This window comes from Oryzias latipes, chromosome 2, assembly GCF_053564925.1.
Source record: "Oryzias latipes strain Hd-rR chromosome 2, Olatipes_Hd-rR_3.1".
In the NCBI taxonomy this organism is placed as follows: domain Eukaryota; kingdom Metazoa; phylum Chordata; class Actinopteri; order Beloniformes; family Adrianichthyidae; genus Oryzias; species Oryzias latipes.
In genome coordinates this window covers 2872501-2888373 of record NC_136238.1, presented here as the reverse complement: position 1 = coordinate 2888373, position 15873 = coordinate 2872501, and the positions used below count along the sequence as shown (strand labels likewise).

Sequence of the window (15873 nt, the reverse complement as noted above, 5' to 3'; positions counted from 1 at the left end):
GGTTGTCTGTGGGTGCGTGGCGATCTCTGGGTTGCCCGGGTCGCGTGCCGGGGCTGGCTCGCGGACACAGGGCACCGGTCGAGTGGTGGGCGGTTCTTGGGTTCTGGGGGCCCTCGCTTCGTTCCTGGTGCTCGTCTCGGCGTGCGGCGCCCGGCGGCCCCCATGGCTGCCGCCTGGTACGGCTAAGCGCTCCTGTTCTGTGGCCTGGGGGCCGGACACCGCGTTCGCTTATGTCTCTGGGCATTGGGGGGACCCCTGTAGGGGAACCTTCTCTGCGCCTAGCTGAGTTGGGTGGGCGTTCCGCGCCCCCTCCCCTCCCGGGCTGCCTGGGTCCGGGTGCTGGGGGGGCCCCTGGCCTTGGGGGTCTCTCCTCCCCTCTCCTGGTCTGGCTGGGTAGGATCTGGTTCCCCACAACACAAGGTTCACTTCGGCAGCATGCATGTATCTCCACCCCCACGTGCACGTGCACGTGCACACTGCCACACTGCTCCCTGTCTGCTTCATCCCTCCTCCTAACCCACAGTGTATTAATGGACAGATATTTTCCGCTCATCTCCGTGTCAGATTTTTAACCATGATGGAATATTTGTCTTTTTTACAGCAGATCTGGTATAATTGTTACAGCTTAAATGAATAACTTATCCAAATCAGTGCTTGTATCCCCACTTTTTTCACCTTTCTTCCTTTTACAGTCTTTCACCCCCCCCCTCCCACACACACACATTTTTTCCATCTTTCCTCAAAATAGTAGTTTTTAACTTTTCCCCACACACACTCTTTCTCTTTCGGCTTTTTCCCAATCAGGGGTCGCCACAGCGAACAAGTCGCATGGTAAACTTGGCAATGTTTTTACGCCGAATGCCCTTCCTGACGCAACCTTCTCAAGGCAACCGGGCTTGGGACCGGCACAGAAGTAGAGAAGGGAACAGGGAGCAGCCCGGATTCGAACCCTGGTTTCACGGACGGAAGGCGCCGCAAATCAGCACGAGCTAAACTGGCTCCTTTCCTCCCCACACACACTAAAAGTAACAAATAAAGAAATAAATAATACAACAAAAAGGGGTTAATAAAAATCTACACTCTGGCTTCTAAAGTTCTATAACATCTTTTTGTGATAGTAAAACCTGTCCAACACAAAAGGCCTGCAGCTCTAATCTGTTTGCTAAGCTGTTGAACAGAATGTGTGAAAAGAGGAAAAAAAATAAAATAAAATAACACTGTAGAGAATCAACATTTGAATGAAAGCTGACCTGAGAGTCTCCAGTTTACAGTCTGGACTCTCCAGTCCGGCTGACAGTAGCTTCACTCCTGAATCCTGCAGGTTGTTGTTCAGACTCAGGTCCAGAAGTCTGAGTCTGGAGGACTGAGAGCTGAGAACTGAGGACAGAGCTGCACAGCTTCTCTCTGACAGATTACAGCATCTCAGTCTGCAGAAAACAAAGACAGACAGCAGTTATTGAATCTTTCATGTTTCCATCAGATTCATTTGTTCACTGAAGGTGATTTTCATGAGAGTTCTTACAGAGCTTTGGTGGAGGCTTTGACCACTGGCAGCAGCCTCAGAAGAGCCTCATCTGAACGAGAGTAATTCCGCAGGTCAAACACTTCCAGATCTTCTTCTGATGACAGTAAGAAGAAGACCAGAGCAGACCACTGAGCAGGAGACAGTTCATCTGTGGAGAGACGTCCTGACCTCAGGACCTGTTGGATCTCCTCCACTAGAGATCCATCATTCAGTTCATTCAGACAGTGGAACAGGTTGATGCTTCTCTCTGCAGACAGATCCTCACTGATCTTCTTCTTGATGAACTGGACTGTTTCCTGATTGGTCTGTGAGCTACTTCCTGTCTGAGTCAGCAGACCTCGTAGGAGACTCTGATTGGTCTGCAGTGAAAGACCCAGGAGGAAGCGGAGGAACAAGTCCAGGTGTCCGTTTGGACTCTGTAAGGCCTTCTCCACAGCACTCTGGTACAGCTGGACTGGACTGCTCTGTTCAGGCTGAGAGATCTGTGATTGTTCTTCCTCCATGAGGTTGAGTTTGGAGGTGATGAAGGTTAGGTGGACATGAAGAGCAGCCAGAAACTCCTGAACACTCAGATGGATGAAGCAGAAGACCTTGTCCTGGTACAGGCCTCTCTCCTCTCTAAAGACCTGTGTGAACACTCCTGAGTACACTGAGGCTGCTCTGATATCGATGCCACACTCTGTCAGGTCGGATTCATAGAAGATCAGGTTTCCTTTCTGCAGCTGCTCAAAAGCCAGTTTTCCCAGAGACTCCATCATCTTCCTGCTCTCTGGACTCCAGTGAGGATCTGTCTCAGCTCCTCCATCATACTTGACCTTCTGGACTTTGGCCTGAACCACCAGGAAGTGGATGTACATCTCAGTCAGGCTCTTGGGCAGCTCTCCTCCCTCTCTGCTCTTCAGCAGATCCTCCAGAACTGTAGCAGTGATCCAGCAGAAGACTGGGATGTGGCACATGATGTGGAGGCTTCTGGATCTCTGGATGTGGGAGATGATCCTGCTGGCCTGCTCTTCATCACTGAACCTCTTCCTGAAGTACTCCTCCTTCTGTGGATCATTGAACCCTCTGACCTCTGTCACCATGTCAACACACTCAGCAGGGATCTGATTGGCTGCTGCAGGTCGTGTGGTTATCCAGAGGAGAGCAGAGGGAAGCAGGTTCCCCCTGATGAGGTTTGTCAGCAGATCAGCCACTGAGGTGGACTTTCTAGGGTCCTTCAGGATCCGAGTCTTGTGGAAGTCCAGAGGAAGTCGACTCTCATCCAGACCATCAAAGATGAAGAGGACCTGGAAGTCTTCAAAGCTGCAGATTCCTGCTTGTTTGGTTTCAGGGAAGAAGTGATGAACAAGTTCCACCAAGCTGAACTTCTCCTCTTTCAGCACATTCAGCTCTCTGAAAGTGAATGGAAATGTGAAGTGGAGGTTCTGGTGGGCTTTGCCTTCAGCCCAGTCCAGAGTGAACTTCTGTGTTAAGACTGTTTTCCCGATGCCAGCCACTCCCTTAGTCATCAGGGTTCTGATTGGTTCTGGTCTTCCAGCTGGGAGTTGGAAGAGCTCTTCTTGTCTGATGCTTGTTTCTGCTCTGTCTGCTTTCCTGGATGCTGCTTCAATCTGTCTGACCTCATGTTCTTCATTCAGCTCTCCTCTTCCTCCCTCTGTGATGAAGAGCTCTGTGTAGATCTCATTCAGAAGGGTTGGGCTTCCTGCTTTAGCCATCCCCTCAAACACACACTGGAACTTCTTCTTCAGACCAGATTGGATTTCATGTCGACAAACTAAAGCAGTCAAACCTGAATGAAGACAACAAACAGTAAATCAAGTCTCTGCAGCCCTGAATGATGAGGGTTTGAATCCCTGTTGAGACATCAGGAAATCTTCATTTCTCAGCAGCTGAAACCTTCAGAGAAATCCTCTTACTGCTCTGCAGTCCATCAGCCAGCTCCTCCTGCTTCATTCTCCTCAGGAAGTTCACTGTGATCTTCATCACTGACTCTCTGCTGCTCCTCTGCTCTTCATTTTCAGCCTCCAGCTCCTCCTCTTCCTCCCTGTGACTCAGAAGCTTCTGGATCTTCTTCAGCTCCTTCTTGACAAAAGTGACAATGTTGTCCTCCAGCAGCTGCAACAGAATTCCAGATGAATGAGCCAATCAGAGTGAAGTCATGGAGCCAAACATCAGCTCCATGTTGGACACTCTGACAATCCACTGGTCTGCAAAGTGCAGCATGGAGACGACTGTGGACAGAATGATGGAAAGTAGTTTTTGTTCATGTACAGACCAGAAAGATGGAGTCCAGCTGGGTTTGATGCTGCTGGACAGACGGACCACTGGGAGTCTCTGAGCTCTGCTGGTCCAGTCTGTGGAGAATCAGCAGCAATCAGCTCCATTCTGTCTGAAACCAAACTAACTAGAGTCATGTCACAGCTAGAATGTTCTAGTTCACAGTTCAGATGGAGAACAGCAAACCAATGGATCATATCAACACCTCTCTGTCCATGTCTACAGAGTCACTGAAGTGTCTATACTGTCTTGGAGCCAAAGGCTGGATTCATGTCTCTGCTGCCCCCATGTCTGGATTCTGAGCAGTTTTCCTAAAGAGGCAGTCCATCCACAGAGGACTCTGTGACCACAGCCCTCCATGATGTGTGCTGAGGGTCCAGCCTCAGCCAGACTCTGCCTTCAGGGGCTCCAAGGTAAACTGAGTCTGAGACCCCTGATCTACAGCCTCTACAGCCTCTGCAGACCCACACACCAGAACAACACTGTTGGTACATTTACAGTGGAGACTGCAGTGGGGGGGCTGATTCCATCTGGGATGAGGTGGTTTATGGCAGGGGTCTTTAACTCAAATTTAAAGAGGTCCAGTTAGAAAAAAGGTCTTAAAGTTCAGAAAAACTGATGTCTAAATATTCAGTGTAAATATTTTAGTAGGTGAGGATTGGTGACACATCTGCATGTCATTAATATGTAACTCTCCATAAATGAATTCCGTACAATGAAAACTTTGACAGTTTTTAATGACATTTAATATAGAACACATGAAACTGTGCCCCCCCCCCCCCCCCCACATTCATTCTAGTATTTTTTCTTATACTGAAAAATATTTTGTCGTGGAAATCAGACAATGTTGACTGTTCCCTTTCTATATTTGAGGTTACCAAAATAAAAGAACTATGAATTTGGGTTAAAGCAACTTATATATGAGACACAGTTGGAGTGTTTAACATTGTGATCAGTTAATTTTTTTTTACAATTTTATTACAATGAAAGAGTTATTGAAATTCAGGTGCATTTTGTTCTGTGTTATAGTACAATATCAGGATAATTATCATATCACCAGACTAATACAGTCAGCAGTCAACATGTTTTCTTCTCCAACATCTCTGATGTCTCTCAGAGACTCTCAGAAGACTCAACTGAAAAGATCTCATCACACACATGATGCTCCAAGTGAGTCTGATCAGAGAGATCCAGAACTGAACCAGACCTCAAGTCCTTCATCTGAAAACTACAGATCATCTGAACTAGAATCCAGAATCCTTTAACTCTGACAAACACTTACTGTTCCAGTCCTGGATGGATGTCCTTGAAGTCTGGAGGATAATACTTTGAATCGTCACTCCTGAAGGAAACACTGCTGGATCCAGATCCAAGTCTAAGTCCAGATCCAGGTCCAGGTCTCTGTTGAATCCTGATGGTAAAACAATAGTTTTATTAGAAACTCATCTCTTCTGTTCATCAGATTCTCTTCATGTTGAACTATTGAACTCGGATGATGAACAGACTGATCTGCAGTGAGACAGTCATCCCATGATTGTCCAGGGACAATCCCATGAAAGGGATTGTCCCTGGAATCATGTCTTTGTTTGTGGATAAAACACTAATCTTAAATGTCACATTAGTTTATAGATGATACTGTCTTATTCTGAAAAACAGGATTGTTTTCAAAGGCATCAGGCTGAACCCTAAATCTTTCAGATAGGAGACATTTCTACATGTCATCAAACTCTGAATTCCATCAGGCTGGAAATTAAGTTCCACAAAGTGAAATCTCCAATGACTTAGTCACTGTCTGATTAGAGATTGGAATGAGAAAGAAGCAGGAACCACAGTAGGGGACATTTCCAGGGCCTTTATTTTGAAGGACAGACTTTCAGATCAGCAGGATTCTGCTGGTTTTCTCCAATTTCCATCAAGTCTTTCTTCAGATTGACTCATTCATTTTCAGCCTCAGTTTCTCTCCTCGTGGATCAACTCTTTGTATTCATAGAACAATATTGATCAGTAGAACATCAATGTTGAACTGAGACTGTTGAAGAATGAAATTCTAAGGAACAGATTGATTAGACTGCAATGGAAATCTAGATGTCATTTATGTCAATAGTGGTATAAGAAAGTTTGCCCCCCCCCCCCCTGATAATTTTCCAGATGTTTTATCATAAATCATTGGTTGTTCTGATCATCAATTTCAGTTAAATATATCATCTAGCACAGCGGTGGCCAACCCTGGTCCTAAAGAGCCTCAATCCTGTCTGTTTTCCAGCTCTCCCTGGACTGCTTGATGTTGATAACATAAAGGCCCGTACACACCGGGACGAATTTCGCGCGCGATACTCGCCGACGTTTAACGCCTCCTGACTAAACAAAGGGGACCAATGTGAGTGTGCACACTGACACGAAAAACGCCACGCGTCACTTTTTAAAAAACGCCTCGGGTTCGTTTTTTTGGTTTGACGCGCCGCGTCAAAAAATATACGACCAATCAGAACGGCGCTTTTGCACACGTGTCTGGAGCTTCTGAAGTTACAGTTAAACACAACTTGGGGGCGCTCAAACACAAAACTGTCTTGCTGAGCACACATACCAGCGAAGAAGATAGACGCCAAGTAGCATCTACACTGCCGTGAAGAAGACAAAGAAGATGCATTCTAAATATCTCCGAAAACGCTCATGATACATTTTCAGCTCTTGTACCAGTCGATAAAACTCACCATGTTCTCTTCTCGTAACTATTCATTCAACAGAACAATAATTTCTTCATCATTGGAACTGGAGCTACTGGTGCTTGAAATATTCATGTTTTCTTTGTATGATTCTGACAAGCGAGTAAACACTGGCTCTCTTCTTCTGAGTGAAAAGCGACCACCTTGTGTACAGGAGCATTTCTGTTTACATTAAGCGCCATCTAACGTCAGGGAATGAAATTGCATGTTGGCTCGGCTCATCGTCAGCGAAAATCGCCTGGGTTTGAACACAAAAGACGCGGCGAAAAACGCCTGGCGAATATTCGTCCCGGTGTGTACGGGCCTTAAATCAGGTGTGTTCAGTCAATCAGGACGTGAAATCACTTAAGTCAGCTAATCAACAGCACGCTGGTGAGGGAGAGCTGGAAAACAGGCAGGGTTGAGGCTCTTGAGGGCCAGGGTTGGTCACCCCTGATAGCAGATGAACACAGTGATGTTTGAGAAGTGAAATGAAGTTGATTGGATTTAAAGAAACTGTACAATAATTACTTCAACAAAAATAGGCAGGTGCTTACATTTACCCCCCCCCCCCCCCCGTTTTATTGATTTGACTACATTTAGCAATAATTATTGGAACACAACATTAGTTTTATGAGCTCATTGACCCTTGACCTCCATACACATGTGAAGCCAATCATGAGAAGAGGGATTTAAGGTGGAAAAGAGCCAGTTTTTCTGAAGAATGTCACCATGGGAACCTGAAAACAGCTGTGAGATGAGCTGAAAACAAAGATTGTTCAACATCATAGTTTAGGTGAAGGATCCAAAAAGCTTGCTAACAGATTCCAGCTGTCAATGTCCACTGTGAGGACTAGAGTGAGAACATGGAAGACCACAGGCACAGTTCAAGCAAAGGCAAAGTGGCCGGAACAGAAGACTCTCAGATAGGCAGAGGTGAAGGATGGTGACAACAATCCAACTCAACCCACAGAGCAGCTCCAAAGACCTACAACGTAATCTGACTGCAGATAGAGTCACTGTGCATCCTCCACCCATTCAGCAAACTTTGCTGGATGGAAGAGTCATGTGGAAGAAGCATTTTCTGCTCACATGCCACCAACAGAGAGACCTGAGGTTTGCTAAATCACATCTGGATAAGACAGCTTCATTCTGGAATGAGGTGCTGTGGGCTGATGGAACTAACATGAAGTTATTTGGACAGAACAAGGGGGGGGAATGCTTGAACAGAGACCACAACATTCCAAGACAAACACCGACTACCCACAGTCACATTTGGTGGGGTCCCATCATGCTTTGGGGCTGTGTGGCCAGTGCAGGTTCTGGAAATCTGGTCATGGATTCCAGTCAGTATCAGCAGATTCTTCCAAACAATGTTCAAGAATCATTGACAAAGTTGAAGATCCTTCAACTAGACAATGACCCCAAACACTGCTCTAATTCTACAAAGGCCTTCATGCAGAGGAACAAGAACAATGTTCTGGAACGACCATCTCAGTCCCAGACCTGAATATGATTGAAAGTCTGTGGTGGGATTTAAAGCGGGCTGTCTCTGCCGGGAAGACATCAAATCTGACTGAACTGGAGATGTTTGCAAAGAGGAATGGTCCAAAATACCTTCAACCACAATCCAGGCCCTGATTGGAAGCTATAGGAAGAGATTGGAAAAGGAGGATCTACTAAATATTGATGGCATGTATCTGTTGGGAGGGGGGGGGGGGGAATTTAAGCACCTGCCTATTTTTGTTGAAGTAGTTATTGTTCAGTTTCTTTAAATCCATTAAACTTCATTTCACCTCTCAAACATCACTGTGTTCATCTGCTAGATGATATATTTAACTGAAGTTGATGATCAGAACAACCAATGATTTATGCAGAAACATCTGGAAAATTATCGGGGGGGGGGCAAACTTTCTCACCACTGTAAAAAATAGAATGTGAAGTTCAGCTTTAAACAGGGTTCATACGGTCATGAGAACCTGGAAAAGTTCGGAAAATGTAATTTCTAGGTCCTTGAAAAGTTTATGAACTATGAAATCTTCTGTAAAGTTTTGGAAAAGTCCTGAAATGTTCATATTTTGGATGCAAAAACATAAAATAAAGTAGTTTAACATGAGATTCAAAGTGAAATTGTGTCAGAAGTTCAACCTGGAACTATCAGTGATGAGAGTTTCTGTTGGCGTAAAGCAGGTGGAACTTTCATCAGTTCAGCGCGTGACGCTTTCTACTTGCTGTTCATGGATTGTGGAAAGCTCCAAAATGCCAATCAAATGGAGCTTTAACAACAAGTGGCTTTTCAAGGAGAAGGATCTACTGTGGCTGATGAAGGTGAGGGTTCAACCACCAAATGGTTCCTGAGCGCGGCTGTGTCTGCAGCTCCCTGCTCCCTGGGAGAGGAGCCAACAGCAGGAACACACTCCACACACCTAGGAGTGACGGCTAACGGGACTTGAACCTTAAATCCATGCCACTGACAACATTTAGCCTGGGACAGAATACCTGCAGCAATGCAGCAATGTGCATCTTGGCTGCACGGATTCAATGTTCCAACGTGAATTTCTATCACTGTTTGTGCTGGACGCACAGAAATACACGCCAATGACATCAGCAACAACTGTGTTTGTCAGACTTGGAGAAATCAGCCACACTATGAAACCAAAGTCAGACATTTCCACCAAGAAAATCTAGCAAAGCAGAGAAAACTGGAACTTTTCTCCTGATTTGGTTGGAATCAGACTGGAGCTGCTGTCAGTCAGAGTCAGCAGTCAACATGTTTTCTTCTCCAACATCTCTGATGTCTCTCAGAGACTCTCAGAAGACTCAACTGAAAAGATCTCATCACACACATGATGCTCCAAGTGAGTCTGATCAGAGAGATCCAGAACTGAACCAGACCTCAAGTCCTTCATCTGAAAACTACAGATCATCTGAACTAGAATCCAGAATCCTTTAACTCTGACAAACACTTACTGTTCCATTCCTGGATGGATGTCCTTGAAGTCTGGAGGATAATATTTTGAATCGTCACTCCTGAAGGAAACACTGCTGGATCCAGATCCAGGTCTAAATCCAGATTCAAGTCCAGGTTCAGGTCTAGGTCCAGGTTGGTTCCTGTGAAGAATGCAGGTTGCTGGTGTGAGTCCTGAGCTCTGACATGGAGAAGATCATGGACAGTTGGAGATGTTCATCTCACCTCTGAGCTTTGCTCTGGTTGTCATGGTTACCATCTCTGCTTTTAGAGGGAGGGGCTCCCTCCTGTGGCTCCTCCCCCTGATCCATGCTGCTGGATTCACTGGATCCACATCAGCTCACACACACCTTCACCTGCAGAGGAAACCCTCCTCATCATCAGAGGAAGCTGCCATCAGCTGCTGCACTTCTGCTCTCCCTCCAGCAGGTGGAGACATGGAGCTGCAGCAGCAACATTTCCATTCAGTCACTTTGACACCGAAACAACAAACTTCCTGTTTCTACACTTCAGGAAACATGAAGCATCAAGAAAAACAGACAGAAATCAAAGAATGAGGAGAAAAGAAAGAAAGACATGAATTCTTCCTCTCAAAGCTCCAACAGAGACTTTGATTCCACTGTTGAACCTCTGAACTGGAAAGAGTTACAGCGTAATTGTTCTAAAGTAATCCATTATCCATTACCTTACAGGATTACTCTCTGAAAACTGTAACATGAGTCCTGAGTTACTTTTTAGTTTCTTTAGAACAGCTGCAGAAGAAAAACTTTTCCACAGAGTTGTTCTAATTTCTATGAAGGATGATTTGGTTTCATGAAGATTTCTAATCATAAAGTTTATTTCTGGTAAAGTGGAAACAATGGAAACACAATCGGAGGATCAGAATTCAGCTGAAGTGAGTTTAGTCCATGAAAAGAAAACTGAGGCTGTGTTCAGACTGGACACATTTGGTTTAAAGTGAACCAGAGTTTGTTTCCTGATAATCTGGATCAAATGTTCAGTCTGAATCCACCCAAGTGGATCCTGTTCTGGACCAGGAACCGCTCTCTGACCCGTCTGTGGAGGTGGTCTCAGACAGAACTACAGGCCTGTGAGCCTCAGGAACAAACGCTTTCATTAAAGCAGGTTCTACCACGGAGAACTAGGACCGCCTTAAGAAGAAAACTACACATTTACAAGAAGAAAGTTAGACATTTAGGAGACAAAGTGGTCATTCTACACAAAGAAAGTTGGAGAATTATGAGACAAAAGTCAGAATTGTAGGACTTTATTCTGATAAATGTATTTCTTTGTTATTTTGATGGTGGCTCCAATTCTCTGTCCTAAAGTTCAAATGACTGAACTAGAAAAACTAGACACAACTCTATCCAAAAACACACAAACCACACCATGAGGAAGACAACAACTAAAGTTTAGAGTCTATGAAGACTAACAGCAAAATCATTGAAGATGATCTGAAAAATAGAATTGATAGTTGAAGAAAAGCAGAAAAATCTTTGTTTTCATCCACTAAGGCCTCATGGTCTCTCTGCTCCAAACATTTCTATTCTAGCTTGTTGGTCTGATGGAATCCCAGAGTTCCTGAACATGGAAGGAGGAAATAGGACTCTGTTACCTGGAAGTGTAATCTATTACTTTAGGAAGGAGTTCTCCCACAGACTGGATGGAGGAGAACAGGAAGGTTTGGAGTCAGAAATGAAAAAAAGCCAACAAGCATCAGCTGATTGTTGTTGAGGTGATGAAGAAGAGTCCTCCATGTTGTTGATCCAACAATGATGAAGCTTTGGAAACAGCAGAGGGAGGAGAGTTTGCAGAGAAAGAAGAAGATCTTCTCCAAACATTCAGAAACAAACAGTCAAGTTAGTGAAGACAAAGTTCCAGAAACAAACTCACTTCAGTTTCTGCAAAGAGATGAAGAGGAAGAAGAGTCTCCCTCACCGTGTCAACGCAGCTGCAGCACTGATCACTGACTCACAACCAGGAAGAGTCCACCTGGATGGAGGCGGGGCAGCACAGGTGGGCGGGGCAGCAGCTGGAGCAGCCTCAACCAGGAACCTGCTAGTCACTGGGAGGAGGGGCGGAGCTTCAAGCTGTCAGATTGACAGATAGTTGATGTCAGTGAAGGTCATGTGACCTTCTGCTTTCTGTTCTCCCCCTTCCAGACGTGCATGACCCCCCCTCATCTGTCATCTACTGACACTGAAGCAGAAACTCCTGATGGAGCTGAAGGGAGGGGCCTGACTATTTCCTGGAAACAGCTCCTTCTGATCATCAGTCAGAACAGCCGTTGGAGGCAGAGATTTGATCCCAAAGAAAAGCTCAAAGTGAAAGAATGTGGATCTTCCAGATCTGTCAGAGCTTCCAGGAAAAACTCTGACAGATTCCAACAGAGAGAAAGATGTGAGGAGCAGAAAAACACTTTAGTTTGACACTTTGATGACTGCAGGAAGTTTAGAAAAAGAGTCCCACTGATCTCTCCAAAGCTCCAAATGTCTGTTTTCCCTCCAAGGATCAGGATCTTCAGGTGTTTCTCTTCTCCACCTCATACCTGCTGATCTTCCTCCAACCACCTGAGTCTGTTTTCTCTTCCTGTGCTCTTTCAGCTCTGCAGAGACTTTCCTCCTCGTCTGTCTTCCTCATCCATTCCTTTGCTGTCAGATCAACTGTCAGCTTGTTGCATCACATGTTGGAGTTTGGAGCAGGAGCTCTGATGCCTTCATGGTCGTCTGTTCAAAGCAGAAATGTTCCTTTCAGCTCAAACACATCATCAGCTTTTAGGAATTGATCTGCAGACATCAACATTGTTCTGATTTGATGGAACATTCCTAGATTCTCTGGGAATGTTTCCATCTTTTCTGATCACATTGTTGACTGACAGCTCTGCTCTGACCTCTGACCTCTTTACTGCTGACACAAACATCCACATTCAGACTGTTTGGAACCAGAGTCTGAGCCTGAGAGCAGCTCTGACTGAAAGAATGTGGATCTTCCAGATGCTCTGTGGGACTTTTTCTCTGCTTTAGTCTGGAAGAATGTTCTGCAGCAGAACCACATTCCTGAATGACGTCTTTGTTCCTCAGTAACAGGAAGTGTTTGAACGGCTGCAGATTCTGCAGAACATCAAGGTTTCCTGCAGCTGGAATGAAGGAGTGCTGCCCCCTGGTGGACAGGAACTCAGCAGCTTCAGGATGGAGTGGGTTCCAACAGATCAGATCAACGTTCTGCTCTCTGCTAAAGAGGCCGTTTCATCAGCTGGGAGTCTGTTGGAGGTTCTAGGATCTGCAGCTTCTCCTCCAGGAGGGTGGAGACGACTTTCTCCACCCATCTGATCACAGTCTCCATGAAACCATGAAGAAGATCTGAGAAGAAGAAGAAGATCCTCCTGAGATGTGAGCAGACCTGGAGGACGACTAGAAGAAACGTCTGATCTGTGAGAGTTTGAGTTTGTTTGTGAAGAGGACACATGTCTTCTGTCCTCTCCCACTTTTTCACTCCTGAACGTCTTCATTCCACCACCAAGTCTCCTGATCTCCTCATTCCAGGTGAAAGACAGAGGACCTTCTCCCAGTCTCCATGATGACTTTAGCTGAAGACAGCAAAGAGTCATCAGCATAGAGGAGAACTTTCAGCTCTAAATGGGTTTGAATGAACGCCGTCTGACATTAGAAAAGCCTCTAGAAGAACAGAGAAGTTCCCAGATTTACTGGAGGAAGAAGAAGAAGCTGAGATGGAGAAACAGGGAGGAGTGAAAATCAGAACCATCTCTGGAGCTTTTAGCTCTGATTGGACCAAAAAACATGGAGATTTTCAAGACTTTAGTCCAACAAAGAACAATGACATCTGCTGGAGAAATGTACCGTCACAGTTTTGGAGGATTCCACGATTTGAACCATTCTGCTGGTTTGGATTTCTCCAGGAAATGGAAATCTTCCCGACAACAAGCTGGTGACAGAGCTGTGTCAGATAGATGCAGAAGTCCAGAACATTCCAGGTTTTCTGTCGTGCAATATCAGGAAATCATCATCATCATCATCATCAGCCTGTCACGCCACTGCCAGTGGATGGCCTCCACATCTTACTCCACTCATCACGGTTTTGGGCACTCTGGGTCCACATGCTGCCTGCCTTCTGCTCGATGTCATCTCTCCATCTTTTCTTCGGTCTTCCCCTTCCTCTCTTCCTGTCCCACAGAGTCCGTTCTGTTGTTTTCTTAGCCCATTCGTGGTTCTTCATTCGGGCTACATGTCCTGCCCACTTGCATTTGGCTTCAATCACTTTCTCGATGACATCCTTCACCCCTGTTCTTGATCTTAAGTCTTCGTTCCTGACCTTATCTCTCCATGTAACTCCCAGCATTGATCGTTCCATGCTCCTCTGGATGATTGCCAGTTTCTCTCTTTGACGGTTGGTAAGTGACCATGTCTCAGCTCCACACGTCATTGATGGCAGTATGACAGTGTTCATGATCTTCCTCTTGAGACTCATGGGCATTTCTTGATCTCTCAGAAACGTGCTGTACTGTCCGAATCTCTTCCAAGCGGATGTTACTCTCTCGTCTATTTCTTTCACCATCTCATTTCCTGGTGTTAGCAGTCTTCCCAAATACTTATACTCATCCACCTCCTCCAGTTGTTCTCCATCCACAATTATTCCTTTCCTTTTCCTTTTCCTTACTATTTCTTTGCACATGATTTTGGTTTTCTTTTTGTTCATTTTCCTGCCATCCTTTCTCCCTTCCTTGTTCAGATCGTTGAGCAGCTTGCTGAGATCCTCTTCCTTTTCTGCAAATAAGATGATATCATCTGCAAATCTCAGGTTGTTCATCCTCTCTCCATTGATGTTAATTCCCGCTTCAGCTTCCATTCTCCTGAATATTTCTTCCAACGCTGCTGTGAACATCCCTGGTGACAAGGTGTCTCCTTGTCGCACTCCCTTCATGATCTTAATCTTTCGGCTAAGTGACTCGTTCCGAACCTAAGCAGTGCCTCCATCATATGTCTCTTTCAGGATGTTGATGTACTTCTCCTCTACGCTGTGTTGTTTTAGCGCCTCAAAAACAGCCTTGTGCAGGATAGAATCAGGACATTAAGAACAATATTTTCTGCTCTATTAGATGATACCACCCCGAATAAAACATTTTTTCCATCTAAATGAACTGACATTGCAATTTAGGAATAATTCCAAAAGCAGAACTCTTCCCAGAATGTTTTTATAACTCCACAGTTAAAGAATAAATGATCCACAGTCTCAATGTCATTGAAACTAAAACTGCAGTCATTTTCTTCAAACCCAAAACGAACTTTCAAAAGTTCCTTGGATGGGTAAACATCACTAATTATTTTAAAATGAATGTCTTTTATTTTTTGGTAAATAGAAAATTTAATGAAATTCTACCTTCATTCAATCACCTCTTCTTTAGAGAAATGTTTAGAAATGATTTTTTCTGATGAGATGTTTGGAAAAGTTCTTTGTCAACTTGTAGAAATAACACATTTATACCCAGAGGTGCAACTACCAAATTTTACAGGGGTATGTGGCCACATTCTAACTATCTGCTAACTTTGATCTTCAGTTCTGTTCCTCCTCCCCTTTAATCCCACGTCTGTCCTGCTTGACACATGTAGCGTGTCTCTCATGAGGACTCGGTCAGAGAACTGGCTACATTGCACGTCTGTCTTTTCTCCACACCTTCTCTCTGCAGAGATCCTCAGATCTCCTCCTCCGTTCTCCAGTTTCTCCTGATTTCTTCCCAAACTCTTGGTTGGAGCCCGGCTGGGTTTAAAGGAGAACATGCAGTGGGAGCTGTCCGGATGGTGGTGCTGAAACCTTCTGGAGGCTGAGACACAAAGACATCAGCTTGAAATGTTCAGCATGAAATCAGAAATAATTGATAATAATAATTAATAATTAAGAAGCATGTCTGTTTTTTTCAAAATAAAATAGTTTCCAGATCAACACACTGCAGAAAAATCCTCAGATTGGGTGAGGCAGAAAGGCGGGAACTTTGTTAAAGAGAGAGAGAGAGAGAGAGAGAGAGAGAGAGAGAGACATTTATGTTGTTGTTTTTTAAACACACAAACTTAAAACATCAACATAAACATTGAACAACATGAGCAGAAAAAGGTGTCTGGTGAAGCCAAGGCTTCTATCTACCTACAAATTGATAGAACCTAAATAAAAAAGTAGAAAAAACAAAAACATTTCTCTAAATTACTTCACAACCACCAGAGTCTCTCAGTCCAGAAGGTATTTGGATAGATTTGAAATGCTCTTCTTGTCGGTCGTTGAATGGAAAGTGTTGACGTTTGTTCCAGGCAGCAGATTTGAATATGCAGCTGTTTGGCGCCCTCTCGTGGCAGTCACCGGTAACTGCAGCTGCTGTGCCTCCTGCAGGTTTGATT

The 15873-nt window shown here is 44.8% G+C and overlaps 1 protein-coding gene and 1 long non-coding RNA gene across 2 annotated transcripts; both read right to left on the bottom strand.

The window, feature by feature from the left end:
• Positions 1-1147: 1147 nt before the first annotated feature.
• LOC144983618 (NLR family CARD domain-containing protein 3-like) lies at positions 1148-3312 on the bottom strand. Its single transcript, XM_078930510.1, has 2 exons — positions 1523-3312; positions 1148-1427 (listed from the first exon to the last, which is right to left on the bottom strand). The coding sequence occupies exons 1-2, from the start codon at positions 3238-3240 to the stop codon at positions 1163-1165; spliced, it is 1983 nt and encodes a 660-aa protein (XP_078786636.1). The 5' UTR covers positions 3241-3312; the 3' UTR covers positions 1148-1162.
• Positions 3313-4828: 1516 nt separating this feature from the next.
• LOC144983664 (uncharacterized) lies at positions 4829-11795 on the bottom strand. The gene is made up of 4 exons (XR_013647429.1): positions 11366-11795; positions 9698-9828; positions 9475-9615; positions 4829-5213 (listed from the first exon to the last, which is right to left on the bottom strand). It is a non-coding gene; the product is annotated as an uncharacterized LOC144983664 (long non-coding RNA).
• Positions 11796-15873: the final 4078 nt, after the last annotated feature.